The sequence below is a fragment of the Scyliorhinus torazame genome, chromosome 10, assembly GCF_047496885.1.
Source record: "Scyliorhinus torazame isolate Kashiwa2021f chromosome 10, sScyTor2.1, whole genome shotgun sequence".
Lineage (NCBI taxonomy): Eukaryota > Metazoa > Chordata > Chondrichthyes > Carcharhiniformes > Scyliorhinidae > Scyliorhinus > Scyliorhinus torazame.
The window spans coordinates 198,930,091-198,956,928 of NC_092716.1; the positions used below are offsets into that span (position 1 = coordinate 198,930,091).

The 26,838-nt window shown below is 48.4% G+C and overlaps 1 protein-coding gene across 2 annotated transcripts in view; it reads right to left on the reverse strand.

The window, feature by feature from the left end:
• Window positions 1-26,838, reverse strand: part of LOC140384491 (doublecortin domain-containing protein 1-like) — an 871,034-nt gene that overhangs the window by 17,445 nt on the left and 826,751 nt on the right. For both annotated transcript variants that reach the window (XM_072466241.1, XM_072466242.1), the window contains one exon: window positions 15,831-15,981. In XM_072466241.1, the coding sequence (XP_072322342.1) occupies window positions 15,831-15,981 (151 nt within the window). The remainder of the gene's footprint in view (window positions 1-15,830; window positions 15,982-26,838) is intronic.

The window sequence follows — 26,838 nt, forward strand, 5'->3', positions numbered from 1 at the left end:
CTGGCTTTATTAGGGGAAGAGGTTGATTAGGCGTGCAGTCAAGAAGGAGCTGTGCCTCTGTCAGGTTTGGATGTGCACATGATAGCACTGTAATCATGCCGTTTCAATGCTGTTCAGCAAGCATTTTCCCCAGGGAGGTGGCAGATTGTTGTAGAGCTGACCATGGGAAGGGGCTGAGGTCGCCCTTCCTACCTGCTGAAAGGCGCATGTAGGTGAGAGACTTTGTGGCATGTAGAGAAACAGGGATCGGTTTCAAAGCAGAGAAGGGTCAACAAAGGTATTTGACTTATGAAGGGTTTTGACAGCGAAAGTGAAGAAACTGTTTCAGCTGGTAGGAGGGTATGTAACGAAAGGACGTGCATTTACTTTATTGGCAAATAGCCAGAGGGAAGATGATGTAAATTTTTTTGACACAGCACGTAGTTATGATCTGGAATGTACTGCCTGAAAGGGTGGTGGAAGTGGATTCAATCATAATTCTCAAAAGGTAATTGGATAAATACTTGAGGAGAGGGCAGTAGGATAGGAAAAATTGGAGGGGGCAGTAGGATACGAGGGGGCAGTACTGGAGAGGAAAAAGGCTGTATCAAAGACACATTGGATCAATTGGGCACAATGTGTACAAGGAAAATCAGGGCTCAGGGGAGTGGAACATCGCACAACTCGAATGGAACTCACCCAATATTCCACCCATTAATCTAAAGATTCCATCAGGGGCTATATCTAAATTATCTTTTGTGTCAAGCGAGAATTATTGCCCTCCTCTATTCACTACAACAATGCATTTATATAGCATTTATAAAACATTCACAAAGGCACTTCAGAAGACCTTTATCACAAAACAAAAATTGACCTCGGGTCAACTTCTGCAGGACACAGAGGAGGCATCGTAAGCCACATGCTTCGTTCATCGGGGGATGTGGGGGGGGGGCGGTTTGGGTGTGGGGGGAGATAGGACATATGCAGGGGGGATGGGGAGACGGCGGGATGAGGTAGATGGGGAGAAGGGAGGTTTGGGAGTATGGGGCGTGGGGGGTATGGCGGTGGCGCAGCATGGGAGGCACTGTGGTACATGGGTGTGCCAGGGTACAGAACGGTGCTGGGTGGGGGTGGTGCCGGGTGCATTTTCAGGAGGGGGGGGGGGATCTGGGGGTCGGGTGTCCTGTGCCAACCCACCCGTGCAGCCCGGTGGAGGTCGCTGACCTTCTTACGGCAATGGGTGACGGTCACCCTGATAACGCTCCCCAAGCTGACTGACGCTGCCACTTCCTCCCAGGCCACGCTGAGTGCCCTGTGGCTGACCCTTGGTGGAACAGGGCACCCCATCTGGGCTCTACCACGTCCAACCGTCTGTCCAGGTCGGCATCCCCGAATCATGGGGCTGATCTCCTCAGTGGCATGGCTGTGAGTTGGGTGGGGTTGGCAGTGCAGGAGCAGTTTAAATGCTGCTCTCCCTTGTTAGCTGGGAGCTGGCAAGCGCGGTCCCGGCGAATCAGCAGGTGGGACCATCATTTGCAGCATGAAGTCTGTGGGGCCTTGTTTAGTGGAACAATTAACGTTTTATAATGTTGACACCCTCTCCGGTCTGAGCACTGGGAAGCTCGCGGCAGTTCCCACTCGCTACCACACTTAGAAACTTTTTGATTAAATCGCGCCCATGTGTGAGAGAAATGAGTGTGTGTGTGTCTGAATGTCTGAATGTGTGTGCCTGAATGTGTGTGTGTGTGTGTGTGTGAAATAAGAATGTGAGTTTGAAGTGAAAGTGTGTGTGTGAATAGAGAGTGTGTGTGAAGTTAGAGTGTGTGTGTGTATGAATAGAGAGTGGGGGCATGATCGAATGGCCACATTGCGCCTGAAAAGCAGCATGGTGGCACAGTGGGCAGCATTGCTGCCTCACAGCTCCAGGGACCCGGGTTCAATTCCAGCCTTGGGTGACTGTGTGGTGTTTGCACTTCCTCCCCGTGTCTGCATGGGTTTCCTGCCGGTCTCAGATTTTCTCCCACAGTCCAAAGATGTGCAGGTTAGGTAGACACTAAGGGCAATTTTGTATGGCCAATCCACCTAACCTGCACATCTTTGGACTATGAGAGGGAACCGGAGCACCCGGAGGAAACCCACGCAGACACGGGGAGAAAGTGCAAACTCCACTCAGACAGTGAACCAAGCCGGGAATCAAACCTGGGACCCTGGAGCTGTGAAGCAGGAACCGGGTCCTGGCGCTGCGAAACAACAGTGCTAACCGGTGTGCTACCGTGCCACCCCATGTTCAAAATGAGAGTGTGTGTGAAATGAAAATGTGTGTGTGAAATGAGTTTGTTTGTGAAATGAGAGTGTGTGTATGTGTGTGAAATGAGAGTGTGTGAAACGAGAGTGTTTGTATGTGTGTGAAATGAAACTGAAGGACCGCCCAAAAGAGTGCAAAAACCCCCAAGCATAAGAAGAGAGTCTGCCATATGTTGGTCCTCTCTTGGACCTGGCGCCCCGGCTACGACTATCTCCAATTGCAGCACCACCAGAGGCAAGTCCAAGTTCAACGCTCGCTACCAGATGGATGAGCCTAGCTAAGCAGCAGTTACTTCTCCAGACTCGATAGATCCAGAATCGAACAGCGGCCATTGTTCCTCTGACCTAAGCCGGGTGCCTGAAGTTAAGTACAGGTTGTCTTAGTTGATAGGTGTAGTTAACTAGTAGTGTTTATGTTGCATGACTAATTATGTGTAAATAAAGTACCCTTGACCTTGAACTAACTAACTGGTGTTTGGCTCTTTGATCGATAGCCGGTTGAAACTTGTGGTGGTATCATTTGATACCTGGTGATTCTGGGCATTAGAACATAGATATCAAAAGAAAGGAGGGCAAACTCACTGATTGCCGTAGTTACAGCAGAGCCACAGAAAAGGCAACAATATGAAATGAGAATGTGTGTGTGTGAGGTGAGTGCGTGTATGAGAGAGAGAGACAGGTGTGTGTGTCCAATATGTGAATCCAACATTCCTGTAACTCTCTTCCCATTTGAACCAAAGGAGCAGTAACACTATCCACATTAAAAGTGACAAAGGTGAGGCCTAAGTACGTTTTTCTAATAGGAGAACTTTTTAATTAAAGTAAATGTATACGCATAAGAATTATAAAAGACTTCTACAAATTAGGTTTTTGTATGCTTGAAGCCATTGCGCAAAGGGAAACATTTTTTGTGGTTTAGCTCTTCAACGCAATAAGAATGTTTCCCAGGGTTTCCTTCTTTTCTATTGGGAGGTCAAAAGGGTTCCGTGGCTGGAAATGTTTGGGAAACCCTGCATTGAACATTGCCCTGCCCTATAAACCTGTGGGAGTCAAATGTAATAATAATATTAATAATATTTATTGGTGTCACAAGTAGGCATACATTAACACTGCAATGAAGTTACTGTGAAAATCCCCCAGTCGCCACACTCCGGCGCCTGTTTGGTTATACTGAGGGAGAATTCAGAATGTCTAACAGCACGTCTTTCGGTACTTGTGGGAGGAAACCGGAGCATCCGGAGGAAACCCATGCAGACACAGGGAGAACGTGCAGAGTCCACACAGACAGTGACCCAAGCCGGGAATCGAACACAGGTACCTTCCGATGTGAAGCAACAGTGCTAACCACTGTGCTACCGTGCCGCCCACGAATATTCTGCGCAGGACCTAGGGGGTCTTCCCCATGCTCCTGGTGGAGTAGGAGCTCCCCCGCTAGGGTATCTCAATTAACAAGTTTACATAAGGTCAGCAAATAAGGCACGGACCAAGTAGGAATCCGGTAGGGGTCAACCGGGAAATGTATGGTTTGTAAACAGAACAAAGAAAAGTACAGCACAGGAACAGGCCCTTTGGCCCTCCTCTGATCCTGTGTGACTTCACCTTTTGTACCAGTCTGCCATGAGGGACCTTGTCAAAGGCCGTACAGAAGTTCATATAGACAACATCCACTTCCCTTCCTGCATCAATCATCTTTGTGATCTCCTCGAAAAGGAGACAAGTTAGTGAGACACGACCTCTCCTTCACAAAACTTTGCTGCCTCTCGCTAATATGACTACTTGCTTCCAAATGGGAGTAGATCCTGTCTCGAAGAATTCTCTCCAGTAACTTCCCTACCACTGACGTAAGTCTCACCAGCCTGTAATTCTCTGGATCATCCTTGCTACCCTTCTTAAACAAAGGAACAACATTGGCTATTCTCCAGTCCTCCAGAACATCACCTGAAGACAGTGAGGATCCAAAGATTTCTGTCAAGGCCTCAGGAATTTCCTCTCTTGCCTCCTTTAGAATTCTGGGGTAGATCTCATCAGGTCCTGGGGACATATCCACCTTAATATTTTTCAAGACGCCCAACATCTCGTCTTTTTGGATCTCAATGCGACCCAGGCTATCTACACAGCCTTCTCCAGACTCAATGTCCACCAATTCCTTCTCTTTGGTGAATACTGATGCAAAGTATTCATTTAGTACCTCACCCATTTCCTCTGGCTCCACACATAGATTCCCTCCCCTGTCCTTTAGTGGGCCAACCCTTTCCCTGGCTACCCTCTTGCTTTTTATCTAAGTGTAAAAAGCCGTGGGATTTTCCTTAACCCTATTTGCCAATGACTTTTCATGACCCCTTTTAGCCCTCCTGAATCCTTGCTTAAGTTCCTTCCTACTTTTCTTATATTCCACACAGGCTTTGTCTGTTCCCAGCCTTCTAGCCCTGACAAATGCCTCCTTTTTCTTTTTGACGAGGCCTACAATATCTCTCGTTATCCAAGGATCGTGAAAGTTGCCATATTTATCCTTCTTCCTCACAGAAACATGCCGGTCCTGAATTCCTTTCAATTGACATTTGAAAGCCTCCCACATGTCAGATGTTGATTTACCCTCAAGCATCCGCCCCCAATCTAGGTTCTTCAGTTCCTGCCTAATATTGTTATAATTAGCCTTCCCCCAATTTAACACATTCACCCTAGGACCACTCTTATCCTTGTCCACCAGCACTTTAAAACTTATTGAATTGTGGTCACTATTCCTGAAATGCTCCCCTACTGAAACTTCTACCACCTGGCCGGGCTCATTCCCCATTCCAGGTCCAGTTCAGCCCCTTCCCTAGTTGGACTATCAACATATTGTTTTAAGAAGCCCTCCTCGATTCTCTTTACAAACTCTGCCCTGTCCAAGCCCCTAGCACTAAGTGTGTCCCAGTCAATATTGGGGAAGTTAAAGTCTCGCATCACAACAACCCTGTTGCTTTTACTCCTTTCCAAAATCTGTCTACCTATCTGCTCCTCTATCTCCCGCTGGCTGCTGGGAGGCCTGTAGTAAACCCCCAACATTTTGACTGCACCTTTCTTATTCCGGATCTCTACCCATATAGCCTCGCTGCCCTCTGACGCGTCCTCCTGCAGTACAGCTGTGATATTCTCCCTAACTAGTAGCGCAACTCCTCCACCCCTTTTACACCCCCTTCTATCCCACCTCAAACATCTAAATCCTGGAATGTTTAGCTGCCAATCCTGTCCTTCCCTCAACCAGGGGGACAATATGTGGAGGCCGGGTCCATGCGCCACCAGCACCATGTTGCAGGTCGCTGCCGTATGCTTGGGTGGCCACGGACCCGGCAATTCTCCGGCCGTATCTGCAGGTAGAGCCGGGGGCTTTATGCTGCGTGCCTGCTAGCCCCCAGACGGAGGATTGGTGCAGTTTTCGCACCGTTTGTTCGGGGGTAAAACGCCATTGTTCCCACGCCGGCGTCAGCACTTAGTCTTCAAATTGGAGAATCCAGCTCATAATACACAGCACTAATTTGTCCTCCAGTGAATACACCAAGAAATACTGAACTGCAACTCCTCAACAGTTTTAGCTGAGGCTCGGGTGGCCTTTTGTTTTAGATTCAGTTCATTAATTATCACCAGCTAATGCCTGAATACACACAGTAGGGCAAGCAAAAGAGAAAGAGTAAAGATTGCACAAAGGTAAAATACACTTCCGTTCTCTTCTCTGTCAAGTCTCAGACTTGAGCATATAATTCAGGTCTGAGAGCCATACCGAGGGGTTGCTGCACCAAAAGATGCCATTTTTTTAAGGGAACGTTATGCCAAATTTCCAGATCATTTTCTCAAGTAAAATATCATATTTCAAAGAAGAGTAGGCTAGTTCTCCACAGCATTCAGACCAGTACTAGGGGCTGTTTAGCACAGGGCTAATCGCTGGCTTTGAAAGCAGACCAAGCCAGGCCAGCAGCACGGTTCAATTCCCGTAACAGCCTCCCCGAACAGGCACTGGAATGTGGCGGCTATGGGCTTTTCACAGTAACTTCATTTGAAGCCCACTTGTGACAATAAGCAATTTTCATTTTTCATTTCATTTCAATAGTTATCTCTCGACCAGCATCACTGAAATAGATTATCTGGTCATTTTCTGCTGTTCTTGGGAGTTTACTGTGTGCAAATTGGCTGCAGAATTTCCTACATTACAATAGTGACTGTACTTCAATAAAAATTAATTGGCTATAAAGTGCTTTGGGATATCTGGAAGATACGTAAGTACGAATTGTTTTCTTTAAAATGCCTATTTTTGAGTGTGAAGAACAGAAGATAATCGAGTTCAAATGGTTCTCAAACTGTCCCATCAGAGAATATAGCCAGGTAGTTTGTGTGTTGTTTGTAGTTTGGGATGTCTTGATTTACTTACCATAGATTTATTCGCTCATTTTGCACTTTCATCTCTATGTACCAGTCGCTCAATTGTTGAAGCTCTTTGCAGACAGGATTTAACTTACAGTGAAGTGCTGATATTCCATTAACAACTACAAAACACCATAATTTTCTAGCCATTGTGACTCAGTCGACCTTTCTTTCTAATGACAGAAAGTGTCCTTGCCTTGCCTTAGATGCATCAAAAATGCAGTATAGCAATTGAAAATCACTGATTCACATTATTCTGTGATAATGGGTCTGTTCCGGCCTTTCATCTCTGCTACAAAATCAACCCATCTGAGAAAATATATCTGTCCAGTGTTTTATATTGTGGTCTATTTGGTAAGTTTGAGATGGATTCACTGCAATATATCTGTTTTCAACTTAGTCACTTTGAGTCATTTTATTTATTTCCTGTGCACTCTACTCAATGAGGGAAGTTTATAGGCAACCTATCTGACTTATTGAGGTGACATCTTCCAATCTATTGGTGATTGCTTTCAATCAAGCTTCTTCATTGGCAAACATTGTCACTGCGCTCTCAATCTCATTTTCAGAAGTACAGAGAGGGATACATGTTATCTTGCTTTTCCATCATTTGATTGTGTCTCAAGGATCTTGAGCGAGGATAGAGTCAGTGTTATCCTGTTGCTGTGGGAATCTTCTGTTTTTATTATGAAGAGTTTATCACAAAAGGAAATCCCATTTTATATTTGTTCCTTTCAGAAGTGTTTTAGAGCTCTTACTCTGTGCTTAAACAGTAGTCATGGAAAATTAAGTCCAGGACTCTTTTGAAGTCTAATACCTCAGGATAAGCAGAAGAAACAGCACTCTCAGATTTGGCACAGCATGGATTAATACAGAATGCATACCACTCCATTGTCTCAACAATGCAACTCTTCCCCAAGCTAAGTGGGGCACCATGCCCCTATGATACTTCCCATAGCTTGCACGAGTCAGTCAATGGCCTCTCTAAGTGACAATACCACTTGACAATGTCAATGACAGGGTTGCAAACAACTTGTCACCATGATGGGGCGAAATTCTCCCGAAACGGCGCGATGTCCGCCGACTGGAGCCCAAAACGGCGCCAATCAGACAGGCATCGCGCCACCCCAAAGGTGCGGAATGCTCCGCATAGTCATAGAATTTACAGTACAGAAGGAGGCCATTCGGCCCATCGAGTCTGCACCGGCTCTTGGAAAGAGCACCCTACCCAAGGTAAACACTGCCACCCTATCCCCATAACCCAGTAACCCCACCCAATACTAAGGGCAATTTTGGACACTAAGGGCATTTTTATCATGGCCAATCCACCTAACCTGCACATCTTTGGACTGTGGGAGGAAACTGGAGCACTCGGAGGAAACCCACGCACACACGGGGAGGATGTGCAAACTCCGCACAGACAGTGACCCAAGCCAGAATCGAACCTGGGGCCCTGGAGCTGTGAAGCAATTGTGCTATCCACAAGGCTACCATGCTGCCCCATGCTGCCATCTTTGGGGGCCGAGCCCCAACATTGAGGGGCTAGGCCGGCGCCGGAGGAATTTCCGCCCCGCCAGCTGGTGGAAACGGCCTTTGTTGCCCCGCCAGCTGGCGCGGAAATGACATCTCCGGACGGCGCATGCGCAGGAGCGTCAGCGGCCGCTGACAGTATCCCACGCATGCGCAGTGGAGGGAGTCTCTTCTGCCTCTGCCATGGTGGAGACCATGGCGGAGGCGGAAGGGAAAGAGTGCCCCCACGGCACAGGCCCGCCCGCGGATCGGTGGGCCCCGATCGCGGGCCAGGCCACTGTGGGGGCACCCCCTGGGGCCAGATCGCCCCGCGCCCCCCCCCAGGACCCCGGAGCCCGCCCACGCCGCCTTGTCCCGCCGTTCAAAAGGTGGTTTAATCCACGCCGGCGGGACAGGCAATTTATCGGCGGGACTTAGACCCATCCGGGCCGGAGAATCCAACGGGGGGGGGGCCCGCCAACCGGCGCGGCCCGATTCCCGCCCCCGCCGAATATCCGGTGCCGGAGACTTCGGCAACCGGCGGGGGCGGGATTCACGCCAGCCCCCGGTAATTCTCCGACCTGGCGGGGGGGTCGGAGAATGACGCCCCTGGTCTCTCCAGAGACAACAAAACTCAATGGATGCTGGATGAATGTGAAATGGATTTATCAATCTTTCACTGCATTGTGATGGTCTCCCATCCAAACACAAAGACCTTGGCCGTCTCAAACTCACAACATAGGGGGTGCGATTCTCCTACCCCCCGCCGGGTCGGAGAATCTCCGGGAGCTGGCGTGTCCCGAATTCTCCACCACCAGGGAATCGGCGGGGGTGGGAATCGCGCTGTGCCGGTCGGCGGGCTCCCCCGGGTGATTCTCCGGCCCGCGATGGGCCGAAGTCCCGCCGCTGTCAACCCTCGCCAGCCAGCGTGGATTGAACCACCTACCTAACCGGCAGGAGCAGACGGCGCGGGCGGGCTCCAGGGTCCTGGGGGGGGGCGCGGGCGATCTGGCCCCGGGGGGGTGCCCCCACGGTGGCCTGGCCCGCGATCAGGGCCCACCGGTCGGCGGGCGGGCCTGTGCCGTGGGGGCACTATTTTTCTTCCGCCTTCACCATGGTCTTCACTATGGTGGAGGCGGAAGAGACCCCCTCCACTGCGCGTGTGCGGGGATGCCGTGAGCGGCCGCTGACGCTCCCGCGCATGCGTCGCCCGGCGAAGTCCTTTCGGCGCCGGCTGGCATGGTGCCAAAGGCCTTTCCCGCCAGTCGGCGGGGCGGAAATCACTCCAGCGCGGGCCTAGCCCCTCAAGGTGAGGGCTTGGCCCCTAAAGGTGCGGAGAATTCCACACTTTTGGGGTGGCCCGACGCCGGAGTGGTTCCCGCCACCCCATTACGCTGGGTACCCCCGCCCCGCCGGGTAGGGGAGAATCCTGGCCAGGGTGTTTATTGGCCTAATACACAACCCTATTTGAAAAAGGACTTTGGACAAGACATATGGATAATACGTGCAGATGCGGGATTTTGTGAAAAAGGTTTATCCAACCTTTATGGTGGAGGGGATGTTGTCGGTGATTGGGTTGGGAAGTCGGTCGTCTCGGCAATTTCTGGGAGGATTTTGGAGGAGGATAAGATGTCTCTGGAGGGGTTAAGGCCAAGTGGGAAGAGGAACTCGGGAAGGCGCTGGAGGAGGGACTGTGGTGTGAGGTGATGAGGAGGACGAATGCCTCAATTTTGCATGCGAGGCTGGGTTGATACAGCTAAAGGTAGTGCACAGAGTGCACCTGATGAAGCCGAGGATGAGTGGGTTGTTTGAGGGGGTGGAGGATATTTGTGAGTGGTGTGGAAGGGGCCCAAGCCAATCATGCACACATATTCTGGTCCTGCCTGAAGTTGGAGAGGTTTTGGGGGTCATTCTTCAGCATCATGTTGGCAATTTTACATATGGACTTAGAGCCCAGTCCCCTGGGGGCCATATTAAGAGTGTCGGACTTGTCGGAGTTGCAGATGGGTGCGGGAGCAGATGTTTTAACCATTGCCTCATTGATCGCTTGCAGGCGCGTCCTGTTGGGGTGTAGGCCAGCTTCTCTACCCTGTGCCTCAGTGTGGCTGGGGGATCTAATGGAATTTTTGTATTTGGAGAAGATGAAATTTGTTTATGGGAGGATAAGTGAGGGGTTCCAGAAGAGATGAGGTTTGTTTGTATTGCATTTTGAAGATCTGGTTGCCGCCAACTGCTAGGGAGGAGGGGAGGGGGAAAGGTGGGGGGGGCATTGATTTTGGGGGGGGCGGGGGGTTGCGGGGGGGGGGGGCTGGTTTTCTGTTTTGTTTTGTGTTGGTTTTATTTTGTAAATGTAATGTATTTTATATGTTTAATTGTTAAAATGTTTTTTTTTAAAGTCATGTGGATGAGATAGGCATGTTTGCTCTCCACTGTCAACATAATAAGAATTGGCTCTGCAGAGCCAGAGAGCCGTTAAACATATTGCAATCATATTAGCAGCCACGGTAATAAACACAAAGTGAGAGAAGGACTCTTTCCAACCTGTCCTGACTTCAGATTCACCTGAGAACCAACTCCTAGCAATTAACTATAAGAATCTTTTACTTTTCAAGATCTTCACTCCAGTTAAAGCAAGAACCCATCTAAGAAACTACAGGCCAGCGATGAAAATGACTGAAATATTTCCAAATTGTAACTGTGGTGTTTTTTCGGCATCTGTACGTAGGTCGTTATTTAATGGCAGCATTGCACATAAGCGACAGGGTGACAAAGCCGTTAAATTGTGGAAGATACCAAAAACGAGAAACGCACCGGGTGCAATCTGTGTGCTATCTAACCGGCCCACTTGCTCCCTTTGGCGGAATCAGGCAGAAATTGAACCTGGGACCCTGGTGCTGTGAAGCCCCTCCCCATACCTAGATCAGGCCAAAAGCAGCCACCCCCCTGCTCCGCAATACCCCTCCCCTGATGGCGGCCCACCCTGACCGAGACTGGCCAGTGTGAACCACTGTGCTACCGTGCTGCCCAGTGGGTACTTCACAAATCCCATCTGGATCCGTGTGGGTAGGCATGCCATGTAGCAAGTGGGAGTCATTACCTAGCATCCCGATCAGACCATGATGCCTGCACACTGTGCCTGAATACTGCGGGAGGCAACATGTAGGACACAGCGGCCAACATCTGAACAGCCAGGGGCTGGGCCCCAGAACCAGGAACATCTCTGCAATCAGAGGGTGGGCATGTACACCAGGGAGGGGACCAGTGCCCAATCCAGGTAACGTCACATGTGGGTGTCTGGGGTACAGAGTCTGGGGTCCGGTGATCAGGGCTGCCGCTGTGGCCAGGGGTACGTGGGCAGGGCAAGTCGGATGAGGGGGAGGAGAGATGGGGGACATGGAGGGTCCCGGGGTGGAAGGAAGACTTGGTTGGTTGTCAGTCTCACCAATTCCTCACAGATTTTGCATTGGATGGATGATATTTTGGTCCCCGGAGAACTTACACTCGCTGTGCTGCTGTCAGGTCGGGTGGCCAGACGCCAGACAGGGCAATGGCTGCAGCGTCGACAGAGGCCCGAGGCAGTGGGCCTTATGGAGGGCCCCTCTCCACACCCTGTGGACTCAGCCGCCCATCGGGCCAGGAGAGACCCAGAAGGGGAAGCCCGCAATGGCCCAAGGTGTACAGATGCCACTGGTCTTTCAAACAGATTACAGACAGCATGTGCCGCAGGAGGCTCCGCCTCAACAAGGGGATGGTGCAGCACCTGTGCCATGTCCCCGTGGACTTGGCACCACATGGAGGAGGAGGATACCTGCTCCCGGTGGCCATCAGGTGACCGCATCCCTGAACTTCTCTGCCCCAGGATCATTCCAGGGCTCAAGTGGGAACTTGTGTGGCATCACGAATGCCGAGAAGTCATGGATGCCCTGTTTGCCTGGGTAGAAAACTATATAAACTTTGACATGGACCAGGCCCAACAAGATGCCCGGGCAGCAGAAGCATCCGCCATCGCCGGGATGCCCCAGGTCCAGGCACTGATAGACTGCATGCATGTCGTCTTCCACTCACTGGACCATCTGGGAGCGCACTGTATCAACAGGAAGGGGTTCCACGTACTGACCATCCAGCTGGTGTGTGTGACCACCACCTGCAGATCATGCATGTGTGTGCATGCTTCCCAAGGAGTGTGCACGACAGCTACAATCTGGGGCAGTCAGACATCCCCAGCCTCCTCGAGGACCGCCTCGGATGGCCGGTTGGCTCTTGAGGGATAAAGGGAACCCGCTGAGGACCTGGCTAAGGACGCAAGTATGAAGGCCGGTGACTGATGCGGAGACCCGATACAATGAGGCCCATGCAGCCACCTGGGTTGTCATTGAGAAGTGCATTGGACTTCTCAACATGCGGTTCCAATGCCTCGGCTACTTTGTTGGTGCACTTCAATACACCCCCCAGAGTTTCAACCGCATTGTGGGGGGGTCTGCTGTGTTCAATTATTTGAATTCAATAAAAATCTGGACTTAAAAGTATAATGATGATCATTGTCATGACGACCATTGTCGCTTGCCGTAAAAACCCATTTGGTTCACTAATGTCCTTTAGGAAGGGAAATCTGTTGTCCTTACCTGGTCTGGCCTAGACCTAGTGAATCCAGACCCACAGCAATGGCAATAAGGGATGGGCCTAGCCAGCGAAGCCCACCGTGAAGCCCACGCCTCATGAACAAATTAAAGAATATGCCCAGAAGCCTGTCCACTACTTTCACCAACCAAGGTGTGTGTCTCTGCACTGATGGAGGATGGGGAAGATAGCTGTGCCGCAACTATTATGGTGGCATCCTCGGAGCAAAAAGATCAGCGGCTGGCGCTGTCTCGATTTTGGCCTCTTCCGCAATTTAGCAGTCTCATCACTCTCTCACTTAAGTGTAACGCGGCCATTAAATCTGATGACCAAGTTGTCAGTTAAGTAACCTGAGTGACATTGAGCTTCTTTAGTGTAGTTGAAGCATTACCCATCCAAGTGAATGCTGAGTTTTCCATCACACTCCTGACTTGTACCTTGTGCACAGTTAAGGAAGCTTTCTGGTGACCGGGGGGAGCTCGCTATCAGATGAGTTCCTATCTCACATATTGCAGTTGCATTAAAGTGTTGGGCTGTCACTTTAACATAACTGACAATCTCAGACTGGCCATCAGATAGCACACTCCAGAGACTTGACTATCAGCGAGAGAAACTGAAGTGAGATCTGTGAGCTCTATTTATTTTCTGTATGAGCCAGTGAAGAAAATAAATTTAAAATGTAGGTGTAAATAACAAACAAGGAGAAATCCACACAGGTGATATAGATTTTACTCCTATTTTAACACTGCCCAAACGTATTTGCTCCAATTATCTTATAATTTTGCAAACTTGCCAAAGGGCATTGGAATTTATACAGTACTTATTCCTCTGTGTCTGTCATAGCACATTTTTGAACTTAGACTGATAGATATTCCTCCTTTGTTCTGGTTCAGATTGAGATCTCATTTATTATCCTGTTAAACAATAGGTCACATCTGCGTACAATGCATGTTGAACAGATTACATTGCCATGGCAATAACAGCTCCCAACACCAGCACAATTACTTCCATAGTGCTCGCCATCTTTGATTCTTCTTGGGCTGAATTATCCTGTGTGCGTGGAGGTGGTTTATTGTGCAAGGACTACACAGATTTATGGCAAAACTACCTTCAGAATCATCCCCACCTGTCAGGTACCACATCAAAATGTGCTTCCAATAATTGGTTAAGTCATTTGCCCTCAGCACAATTTCGACATTTGACCTCTTACTGGTTACTACCTCCTAAGAGAATAGGAACGGAGCGCAGCCATTTGATCAGAGTAGAGGTCTACTATTTCCCACTCGCTTAAAGAAGTTGTATAGCAAAGCTAAATTGTGCACCGACTGTAAAATGCACCCTTCATCATTATCATAGAATCCTAAAACAGTACAGAACAGAAAGAGACCATTTGGCCCTAGTTGGGTTGGCTCTTTTGAAAAGCAATTAATTCAGTTAGTCACACAGGCCAGTTTTTCTCCCATATCCCTAACAATCTTTTCTCCTCCAAGTATTCATCTTTAATGATTACAATTGAATCAATATCCATGCAGTGCATTCAAAATCCTCATAATTTGTTGTGTAGGGAAGCTTTTCTTAATGTTGCCTCAAGTTCTTTTGCCTATCACTTTAAATAGCCTTTATCCATTAGAAACAGTTTCTCTTTAGAAATTATGTTTTTGTCAGCTTCGCATAATAATGAAGAGTTAATTATGTGCGATGAAGTGGTATTCAAAGAAACCTTGTGCCGTTTTTGAAGATGATAATGCTAAAACAACAATAATTGGCGCACTTCGGAGGAAAGGAGAGAAGACAGGGGAAAAGGGGAGTGAAGGGGAAGAGAGGAAAGAGGAGATGAGCGAACAGGGGAGGGAGGGAAGAGGATAGGAGAAGAAATGATAAGAAAATGGAAAATAATTTAAAACAAAATGGCTTTCTGTTTAATGCTGAAAGGTAAAAGCACTTGCATCTATTTCTGAGATTAAGGGCTGATTAGGTGGAATATGACATTCGCAGAATGTCTGTAGTGATAAATCATGAGGGTATAGCCAATGTTTAAACATCCTTTGGACAATTACTAAGGGAGTGAGGTACTGTTGGATGCCCTGAAGATGAGATTTTAGACTGTGACCATCTGCCATCTCAGGTACATGCAAAAGGTCCCATGGTACTGTTTGAAGGAGAGAAGGGGAGTTTTAGCCAATATTGGTCCTTCAACAAATGCCTAAAAATGATGGCTTAATCCTTTGCCATGAAAGGCACCATAAAAAAGCATGCATAGCACCTTTTATGACCACAAGTTATCCCAAAGCTCTTTACAGCCAAGAGAATACTTCTGAAGTGCAGTCACTGTTGAAATGTAGGAAATATGGCAGCCAATTTGTGCATAGGAAACCCAGACAGCAATGTGATGATGACCAGGTAATCTTTCTTTAATGATGCTGGTTAAAGGATAAATATTGGCCTGAACACCAAGGATAACTCCCCTGCTCTTTGTTGATTTAGGGCCATGGGATATTTCACACCCAAATAAGAGAGCGGGCAGGGCCTCAGTTTAATATCTCATCTGAAGGATGGCATCTCCAACAGTGCAGCACTCACTCAGCACTGGGAGCATCCCCAGAAAAGATGTGACCATCGCACCTATTGGGAAACTCTCTCTTAACCTCTAAAAAACTAAAACTGAGGCAGAGTTTAAATTTTCCACCCCACCTGGTTTGAACCGGCATTGCAAATCAACCATTGTAGAAAAGGCCTCACTTTTCATTTCCATTGGTTTCACTCTTTGATAAACATGAATCGGTTAAAATAAAAGTGCATTATAACAAAAAAAAAGTAATTACATGTTTGGTCATGTCATTTATCTGATTCATTAAGCCCTTCAAGTTTGAATGTGTGCGCAAAGGCTGTTAATTAGTGCACCAGACAACATAAAACAGGCTTCATACTCCCTGCCCATGCTGATAAAACCCATTAATCTAAGGGACACTATGTATGTCAGCACTTTTTTTTCATCTGCTCTTGGTGTTCACTCAGACAGTACCAACCTGTGCTAGTCATGAAAGGCTCGCCCAGAGAGACGCACACCAACATGTCTCGCTCTATTCTTTCCCACGAGGTGATCTGCTCTCCATCAGGGCTGAATAGGATCTTAGCTGTGCACCGTAGCTTAAGTCGAGCTGTGCAGTTTTCCAGCAGCTAAAGCATGGAAAAAGAACAATTTTTATAACACGCAATCATCGAGAAATATTTCAGATGTGATCAACAAAAAAACAGGGGGAAGCTTCCTCGGTTTTGTCGTGTTGGGTGTTCCGATACACAAACGAACCAACACGGTTGTAGATGGTACAACTCTGTTTTATTATTCTGTACAACAATAACTATTAACTTCTAGCTGTGCTTCGTACTTCACCAGCTAACCTGTGGACCCAGCCCTAGCACTATCTTAGTGAGGCACTCAGCACATGGTGTATGTCTGAGTGGCACGCTGTGAGCTCTGTGCTCTGAGCTATCTCCTGGTAGAATGAGTGGGAACTGTGGTGTTCCCTGTTTTATAGTGTGTGTGCTCTCACTGGTGATTGGCTGTGATGTTGTGTGTGTGTTGGTTGGTCCAACTACCTGTCCATCAGTGTGTGTGTGATTGCACAATGATATGTTAATGTGGATATCATGACAGGTTTTATTTTCCATGTCTTTATATTTCTCCAGGAGAAGTTTCCACAGGAAAATAGTTAAGAACAAAAGATCCTGAGTTCTCCCTGGTGCCATGGCCTACAATTATCCCTCAATCAACATCACAGAAAACAAACTATCTGGTTGGCATCACATTACTGTTTGTGGGAGCTTGCTGTGCAGAAGTTAGCCCCCATATTTCCAAGATTACAATCATGGCTACACTTCAAAGAGTATTCCATTGGCTGTAAAGTATTTTAGGACATCCTATAGTCTTGAAAGGTGCTATATAAATGTAATTTTTCACAATGAAGATTCAGATCATCTGTTTTAGGTGCTGTTTGAAGTAGTGTAGAACTCCCTTGCTCTTCTTCAAACAGTGCTGAGGGATTTCTTTGCATCTTCCTGAAAAGACAGCTGGGGTCCTCTCATCTGAAGGGTGCCTCCAGCAGTGCAGCATGCCCTCAGTACTGCATTGGATTGCCAACCTAAATTTTATGCTCAGGTCTCTGGGGTGGAACTTGAACCCATGACCTAGACTCTGAGGCAAATGTGTTAGCCGCTGAGCTCCAGCTGATGCAGAGAGTGACCCAGAGTAGATCCGAATAAATCACATCAAAATACAGTTGAAAATTGTGTTACTTGAAATCATGTATTGATTAATAATTGGCTGTTGTTAAACTATTAAAAATGGGGGGATGAAAGTAATCAATATGGCTGGAGTCACACCACTAGAGTCGGTGCAAAGAGGCTTATCTTTGCACGCAAGCACTTTTGTATGTACATACCTTATGGAATGGGTGTTGTGGACAAGGAGCCTCACCCACTGGCAGAAAGAACACATTGGAAATTCAAGCACATGCTATTAACAAAGGTAGTTCTGAATTTCTCAGTGTGTGCCTGAATCTAAGCTCTGGGTCCTGCCTGGCAGCTGAGATTCTGATATTTCTCATTGGAACATCAGCTAATTAATAATTAAATAAAGATAAATTACTTTTGAAGAGACGGCACTGAAATAATGGGCAAATCTCCTCCTTAGCTGTACAATTCTGTACATGGAATTTAATGCCCTCCTCCAAAGCAAGTTTAATGTCAGGGAAGAACTAGATTTTGGGGCAACGATGGCAGTTGGAGACCTCACCACATTCCTGTCTCTTCCCCGAATAGGTCTTTGGTGGGGAGGCTCGTGGTGGACGTCCCGCCCGAGTGCCAACTGAGGCTTTATCCCACCCCCGCTGGCATTCACCCAGCCGGGGGATGAGGGACATGCCATGCAGGAAGCCCAAAAACAAACCCTGGTGAGGTTACTTGTGGGTTGCCAGTGGAGGGGCCCCTTGTTGAAAGACACTCAGTGCATGATTGAGGGACCCGGCATGGGGAAGGTGGTGGCATCTAGGAACCACCCACCCACCCTTGCTGCCGACCCCCTCCCCTGCGATTGGCACTCTATGATTCCCATTCTGCCATCATTCAACTATGGTCTGAGACCTTGGGTGGGTGCATTACTGACAGTAGCCAGCAGCTCCTCCTGTGCCGCTGCCAAGGGTGAAGAGGTGCTGACCTCTGATTAGAGGAACATCCGCCCCTGGGGTTATTTCCTGGGGGAAGGTCCACTGCTGCCCAGTTATGTGCCAGATTGGCACTTAATATGGTGGGTCTTCCCAAAAAGAGGTGAAGCAAGGCTGTTGCTGGCACCCCAACCAATGGGTGAGGCCCCTGGTGCCTGCAGGAAATTCCATCCCTTGATTCTCTTTACAAGAACAATAGTTTGCTGCCCTAGCTAGCTCTAGACACCACAGAGCATATTTTCAGATAGACTCCAAAAAGACATGACTCAGTCCACCCATGGATGGCGCATGGTGGAGACATGCTGCCAGTATGAATGAGGACCTACTGCCAACCAGTAGGATGGGAATGGTGGAGGCATGGTTGCTTTAAAGTTGTTGGGCGAGGAAGGGCAGGAGAAGCTATCCTGTGGTGGGGAACAGGTGCACAAGACTGGTAACAGGGTGGAAAACTTTCCAGGGGCCAGGGAGGGAGCACAGCCCCCCAAAAATCAGTGGCTCTTTCATTGTGGTTAAACACCACTAGCTAGGCCACTCAAATTGTGGGCAGAGTTAGCAAAGGCTCTGCCCTCTGCAGCAAGGGGCTGGTTTTAGCACAGTGGGCTAAACAGCCGGCTTGTAATGCAGAACAAGACCAGCAGCGCGGGTTCAATTCCCGTACCGGCCTCCCCGAACAGGCGTCGGAATGTGGCGACAAGGGGCTTTTCACAGTAACTTCATTGAAGCCTACTTGTGACAATAAGCGATTATTATTATTATTACAAATCACATTGAGGGTTCCACAACTGGTGTCGGATCTAGGTTAAAATTTGTCGGTGAGGAACTCACTCATTTTAGGCTGAACAGTTGCCAACCTATTTCAAGGCTCACTCAAAAATCGAATCAGGTGGACCTTGGGCAGCCGAATATCTATTACCTCCTCACCACCTGTTTATCAACATGAATGCTGCTGCAAGTATATCCTAACTCCCATCAATTCCCTTTGCCTGTCACCCCTACAATGGCTCAAACAACATCCTAATTTTAAAATTCTCATGCTTGTTTTTAAGTGTCTCCATGCGGCCTTGCTCCTCCCTATCCTGAACAGACGCCGGAGTGTGGCGACGAGGAGATTTTCACAGTAACTTCATTGCAGTGTTAGTGTAAGTCCACTTGTGGCAATAATAAAGATTATTATTATTATTTATCTAATTTAATCTCCTCCAGCCCCACAACACTACTGGGTTTCTAATTTCTAGATTCATCTAAATCTGGCCTCTTTAACATCGCCAATTTTAATCGCTTAATCATTGGCAGCCAGCCCACCTAGACCCTAAGAGCTGGAAACCCCTCCCTGCACCTCTCTGCCTGTCTATTTCAATTTCTCCTTGAAGATGTTCATTTAAACCTCCCTCTTTAAAGGGGTCATGTGACGTAAGCTGCGTTTTCTCGAGCTCCAGCTCTGCTCATCTTTTAATCCGTCTTTTCATCCTCGTGCACATTTTTGTTTTGTCTTTTCTTGGTATACATGCTTTGTACTATGTACTGAGAAATGTTTTTTAAAAATACTTTTATTGAGGCATTTATATAAACAGTAAATACAAAAACAAAAGCAAGATCAAACAGGGACATCATAATAAATAACTAGCTAATCAACACCCAAACCCCCCTGTCTTACTCCTCCTCCCGTCCTGTCTACCCTGTTTTAACCCCTTGATCCCCTTCCTCTCCCCCCCGCTTCCCCTGCTGACCCCTCAATTCTCCTTGAAGAAGACGGTGAACGGCTTCCACCTCCGGGCAAACCCATTGACCGACTCTCTTAAGAGAAACTTGATTTTTTTTCCAACCTTAGGAACCCCGTCAGGTCACTCACCAACTCCCGACTTCGCTGGCTCCAGTCCATCCACTATCAGGAAGGCAAAGGCCAGGACATTGGCCTCTCTTGCCCCCTAGACTCCTGTGTCTTCCGACACTCCAAATATCGCCACTCCTGGACTCGGGACCGCCTTCACCCTTAAAACCTCGGAAATTACATCCGCGAAGACCACCCCGTGCTCCGCCCACACCTATCCTCTACCCGCGCAAAACATCTACTCAACCTAGCCACCATCACATGTGCCCTATGAACTATCTTGAACTGGATAAGACTAAGCCTCACAAACGACGAGGATGCATTCATCCTCCTCAGGGCCTCCTTCCACATCCTGGCCTCCTCACCTCTTCCCTTGATAACACCTTCTCCTGAAATCCCAAAGGTGGCAAACTGAGAAAGCATGACACCTGCATCCTCACAAAATCCCGAACCTGTAAATATCTAAAACCATTCCCGCTGGGCAGTTCATATTCCTCCTCCAGGTCCTCTAAGCTCGCAAAGCTGCCTCCTACAAACAGGTCTGCAAACCGCCCGATCCCTGCCTGCCTCCACCCCCAAAACCTTGTGTCCAGCCCCCCCGGTGCAAACCTGTGATTGTCGCAAATTAGTGTCCACACCGAGGCACCTTCCATCCTCAGATGCTGCCACCACTGCTCCATACCCTCAGGGCAGCCAGCACCACTGGGCTCGTGGAGTAGTTGGCCGGAGAGAACGGCAGAGGCAACATCAACAGTGCTCCTAAACCCGTTCCCCTGCAAGAGTCAGCCTCCATCCACACACACACACTGACCGCTCCCCCACTATCCTCTTCTTAACCATGGCTATATTAGCTGCCCAGTAATAATTCATTATGTTTGGCAAGGCCAGAACCCCCACCCATCTCACCCACACTCCAACAGCGCCTGTGGTGATGTGCATCAATGTAAATGCATGTAGGCTCGCTCGACACAAGAGGGAGCACCAGAAACATCACACACACACACTCAACCAATAGATCAGTTAGTTAGGACACGACCAATGGACATTCACGATACACACAGAGGTGACACCACCACAGGAGGGCATTACACCAACCCATATGTAAAGGACACCACACACATGATCTGCCTCTTTCTAGTGGAGACAGTCAGTGAGTAGAGACACAGAGTTGATTCAATATTACACCCACCACGTGGATTGCCGCAACTGGTTAGTCAGTCTGGGTAGCTATAGTAGGATTAGCAGTAGTGTCGAACCTGAGTAATAGAAGTGTAAATAGTTTAATAAAGGTGTTCAAGTTATCTCCACGTCTGAACCTTCCTTTCTCAAGTGCATCACAAGGAAACCGCTTATGTTACAAATAGAACATAACAAATCATGGTACCAAGAGTGAACTGTTTCAATCCATATAGCCATACCTCAGCGTACAGTAACTACCAGCAACGATACCCAGACAAGATGTTTGAGCAGCTCCAGTGCCACGGCGATCTCCGCGAAAACTGGCGGGTATTCCGGCAAATGTTTGAAATCTTCCTGGTAGCAGCCGAACTAGAAGACGTGGCCGATGCTGAAAAGACAGAGCTTCTCCTCACCATCGCCGGTGCCAGAGCAGAAGAAATCTTTTAAAAATTCAAGTTCTCCAAGGGGCAAAACAGGAGCGACTTCCAGGCAGTCCTGGACAAATTCGGTAAATACTGTGAGGAAAACACACTCCAACCAGCAAGAAAAGGTAAGAGAAGCGCCATTACTCACCACGAGGCCGAGATCCCGGAGCAGAGAACAATTTTGATCGGCGGCCAGCTTTCTAAAGGAACTGCACTTGCGCAGTTACGAGACGCTGCGCATGCGCAATCACAAAAATGGCCCCCGGTACAGGAACAGCGATCCGCTTCCTACGTATGATGTCACATGCATCATGACATCAGAGGCCCCGGATGATGCCCATTTAAAGGGGAAACGTCCCAAATCAAAGAAAAAATCTTTTAAAGCGTAAAACAACCTTCTTTCACCTGGAATGACAGCACAATGCCTCAAATTGTACCAGGAAATGAAATTAACCTCCGAAAAACCCTGCAACAAGCAGTTACCTACGCCCAAACCGATGATTCCGACCTTGAATACTTCGATACCGACCTTTACATTTTCTCTGGACCTCGCGAGCCCAATGCCAGCTCCAACGCAAACAGTGATGATATGGTCCTAAAAGACTACGACTCGGACGAACCTTTCACCTTGGGAGGCTACCCCAGTACCAAATCCGAACCGCAACTAGACGTGTTGCACATTGACGACGACGAATTCTTCGGATTTGAGGATCTTCAGCCCAGCAGATATGACATCCCGACTCATGAGTGCAGGATTATGCTGCGGCCTGACACCAAGAGACAGAGAGCGGTACAAGCCCACAGAGAGCGGCCTGCTGCCACACAGAGCGTGGTCCATGCGCCGCTCAGGGTTCCTGACTCTACGAAAGAAGTCATGCAAGACTCCACACCGCAGTCCTTGCATGAACAAGGAGTGACTCCAGTGTCACTAGCCTCAACAGTGAGCTCATGGACAGACTCCACGATAGAAGCAACGCAAGACTCCGACGCGCAGTCCTTGCAGGAACAAGACCATGAGGGTCTAGCAACCTCCTCTGACCAACTAGCGGCAGACAATGCAAGTCTGCCATGCTCAAGTGAACAGCAAGCAGCTACTGAGGCTCTACCCACGGTATGTGAGACAAGTGACGACAACATCCCACTTGCCATGCAAGATGTGCAAAGTGACTGACCTCAGCTAGTGTGTACAGAGGCACTCGACGATCACTGAGACCACTGGTGACTCCGGTGACACCACGATACTTCCACCCTCATTCGCTCGAACCTCCCCACAAGTCAATGCATTCCTGCATGTACCGACTCCAGACGTGCAGCTTCATGAAATCTCAGCTGACTCCAGTGAACCTGCTAAGACTCCGGACGGGGAGCATCAACGAACCAACACTGACTCAGTTAAAACAGACCAGACTCCAGATGGGGAGCAACCAAACGCTGACTCTGATTCACGTAAGCTGGACTTCACTCCAGACAGGGAGTGCCACAACCTCAGTGATGGCCCGCTCAGGGTGACAGCAGATGCCACAACGACAGGAGATGGATCACTTAACAATTACACTGGGTCAGTAATAACAAGCAGCGGCTACAGTCCAAGAGGAATACACCAATATTCACCACAGCTATATCCACACATTTTTTCCACACCAGCAGTGCAGCCAATGACAGCTCATGCTGGACAAACCCAGTATTCAGGCATGCAGCAGCCAGCAGTCCATGCAGCATATTCTCAAACAGGCCAGCACTACGGATTGCCCACTAATGGAATCAAGACCGAAGGAGGACTACCGCAAGTGCAATCTGCACTACAGACTGGATGCCTTAGTTACAGCCCAGGATTTCCTGCACCCCAGACTGGCCAGACGGCATATTCCTATCAGATGCAAGGTTCTAGTTTCACACCATCACCAGGTATTTATGCGAGCAGCAATTCTGTTTCCAATTCGACAATCTTCAACGGTTCTCAGCAGGATCACCCTTCCAGCACAGCACGTGGCCAGAACCAGTATGTACAGTCTTATCCAACTTCAACATATGGCACATCCATGACCTCGAATGATGCTGTTGATGGTACCTCTTCAACATCAACACCTTATCAGCTACAAGATGCCATCCGACAGCACCACCACAAACATCGGAAAAAGAAAGGGACTCCAAATCAGACAGCGAAGTGATTTGACCACTTCTTGGTTCCTGTGGCACAGGGACGTTGATGGCGTTCATAACCAAGAGAGACATTTGACCATGATGATTGATGGTTTTTGGACTCACACAAATGATTTGGACTTATTGTTTAATCACTGTTCCCATGACTTGTTTTTTGTTTAATTTTCTGAAAGTGTACAGAAAATATGTAACATACAAAAAAGGGGGGATGTGGTGATGTGCATCAATGTAAATGCATGTAGGCTAGCTAGACACAAGAGGGAGCACCAGAAACATCACACACACACACTCAACCAATAGATCAGTTAGATAGGACACGACCAATGGACATTCACGATACACACAGAGGTGACACCACCACAGGAGGGCATTACACCAACCCATATATAAAGGACACCACACACATGATCTGCCTCTTTCCAGTGGAGACAGTCAGTGAGGAGAGACACAGGGTTGATTCAATATTACACCCACCACGTGGATTGCAGCAACTGGTTAGTCAGTCTGGGTAGCTATAGAAGGATTAGCAGTAGTGTCGAACCCGAGTAATAGAAGTGTAAATAGTTTAATAAACGTGTTGACGTTATCTCCACGTCTGAAACTTCCTTTGTCAAGTGCACCACAAGGAAGCCGCTTATGTTACACAAGAACATAACAAATCAGTGCCATCTTAACCTGCGGGGTTTTCCCTGCCTACACAAACCCCAAAATCAAAGCATTAACCTTCTTGAAAAATGACTTTGTGACAAAAATCAGGAGGTTCTGAAACACAAATAGGAGCCTTGGCAGCAATGCCATTTTCATTGTCAGCACCCACCCCACCAGGGACAGCGGCAACTCATCCCATCTCTTAAAATCTCCCTTCACCTGCTCCACCAACCGAGCCAGATTCAGCTTATGCAGCTGCGCCCATCCCCGCGCCACCTGGATACCCAAGTACTTGATGCGATGCTCGCCCCCACCACCTTGAATAGCAGCTCTCCCAACCGCGTCTCCTGCCCCCTGGCCTCGATCTGGAACACCTCACTCTTCTCCATACTTAGCTTGTATACAGAAAACGATCAATCTCCTCCAGGGTACTCATGATTCCCCCAATAACCCCCTTCGAGGAATGGTCACGTGGAGCTGCAAGGTAAGTATTACAAATATAATGCTTCCCACTGCCCCTGTCTGTACTGTGCTCTAGCTTCCAGACAGGGCTCCCTTTTCCAGGTGAGGGGGTCTGTGTGGGGGAGGGGAGATCTGTGTGTGGAGGGGGTCGGTGGAGGGGGTTCCTTTAGTCAAGAGGTCCCTGTGAAGGGTCTCCCGATTATAGGGGTCCCTGTGGGGTGTTGGTCCCCCTATTACAGGGGTCCCCGTGGGGGGGTGGTCCCCCTATTACAGGGGTCCCTGTGGGGGGTCCCGCTATTACAAGTGTCCCCATGGTGAGCCCCCCTACTACAGGGATCCCTGTGGGGGCCCCCCTATTACAGCGGTCCCTGTGTGGGGGGGGGGGGGGGGGCCTGGTTGAGGAGTCATGGGCACACAGTGCATTGTTGGGGGGTTGACCCTCAGATGGACTTGGATGGTCTCTACCAGCATGGCCCTGGTGTGGTTGCCCCCTTGGCCCACCGCAAGGTCCACCACGTCAGGGCCACATTGGTAAGAACGACAAGTGATCGCGCCTATATGATCCTGGCCGCGGGGATTGGAGAATTGCTGGAGGCCAGAGCATAGGGTGCCAGGCCCACTAAATAGATGCAAATGGGTCCTTAAGACCCAATTGCATTTATTTCCATGATCTCGCTGGCATGTGTCATGGACCTCGTTCCCACCGCCAGCGGAGGGTCGGAGCATTGCATGCAGGTCAGCACCTGGCACCGATCTTGATTTTGCCCTGACACCTGATTCTCCGTTCCATTGGGGAAGGCGATCTGGGCATCCTGGGCCAGACAACCCCGTTACTCATCTTTGTATTCAAATCCTTCAATAGCCTCGACCCTGGCTCTGTCTGTAAACTTCTAGAGCCCTACAATCCTATGAGTACTCTACTTTACTCCAATTCTGACCTCCTATAAAACCCTTGCATTCTGAACACCACTGTGCCTTCAGCTGGCTGCAAGCCCCAGAGTCCCTTTCCTAAACCTCTCCATTTCTCCATCTGGACCTCCTGTTTTAAAAAAAATCCAATTAAGGGGCGATTTAGAGTAGCCAATCCACCTGCCCTGCACATCTTTGGGTTGTGTGGGCGAAACCCACGCAGACACGGGGAAAATATACAAACTCCACACAGACAATGACCCGGGACTCGGATCAAACCTGGGTCCTCAAAGGCATGAGGCAGCAATGCTAACTACTGTGCCAGCGTGCTGCCTTTCAACATCCTCCTTTAAGACACTTCTAAAAACCTAAGTGATTTACCAAACGTTTGGTCACGTATCCTAATATTTTGATGTCAAATTTTGTTTGATCACATTCCTATGAAGTACCTTGGAACATGTCATTATGTTAAAGGTACTATATAAATGGCATCAATTCTCCAGTGGGCTATACCTCATTGCTAGAGTGTTTCTAAGCATGTCATACCCTTTCATGATTACAACCCCAGAATACTTGCAAGAATATTCAAATTAACACTAGGTGAAATTCCTTTGCTTTCCAAGAATGGGTACTTGGTCTTCACAGCTCATTTTTAATGTGGACAAAGGATATGCCACACAACAAGCTCTTAAAGGCAATGCGATTTGTATAATAGATTTAAAGTGCTTAGTACATCTTTAGTCCTGTGGCACCTTGTCAGGGCCACAAGGGAACTGGCAATAAATGCTGGCCTTGCCAGTGGCCCCCACACGATCAATAATTTGCTTTAAAAAAGCACCTTTAAACAAATTCAAATGCCCCAAGGGATCCAAAAGGCTTCTTAGAAGTGTAATCAAATACAATTTGATAGTGACCAAATTGAGCATCTTAAAGAATAAGAAAAGGTACAGGGACAGGGAGAATATGGGAGGACATTGCAGAGCTTTGGACCTAGCCCTACATCTGAAGATGGAATAACGGAAAAAGATAGCAAGTGAAGGTAATGTTAATAATGGGTGTAGGTTTGGAATAAGAGATTTTAAGGTTGAAGGAACTTATGTTCGTATATCAACATATGTTGATATATAAGTATATCAATGGGAAGAGGATAGCCAGGGAAAGAGTAGGCCCCATTAGGGACCAAGGGGGCAATCTGTGGGTGGAG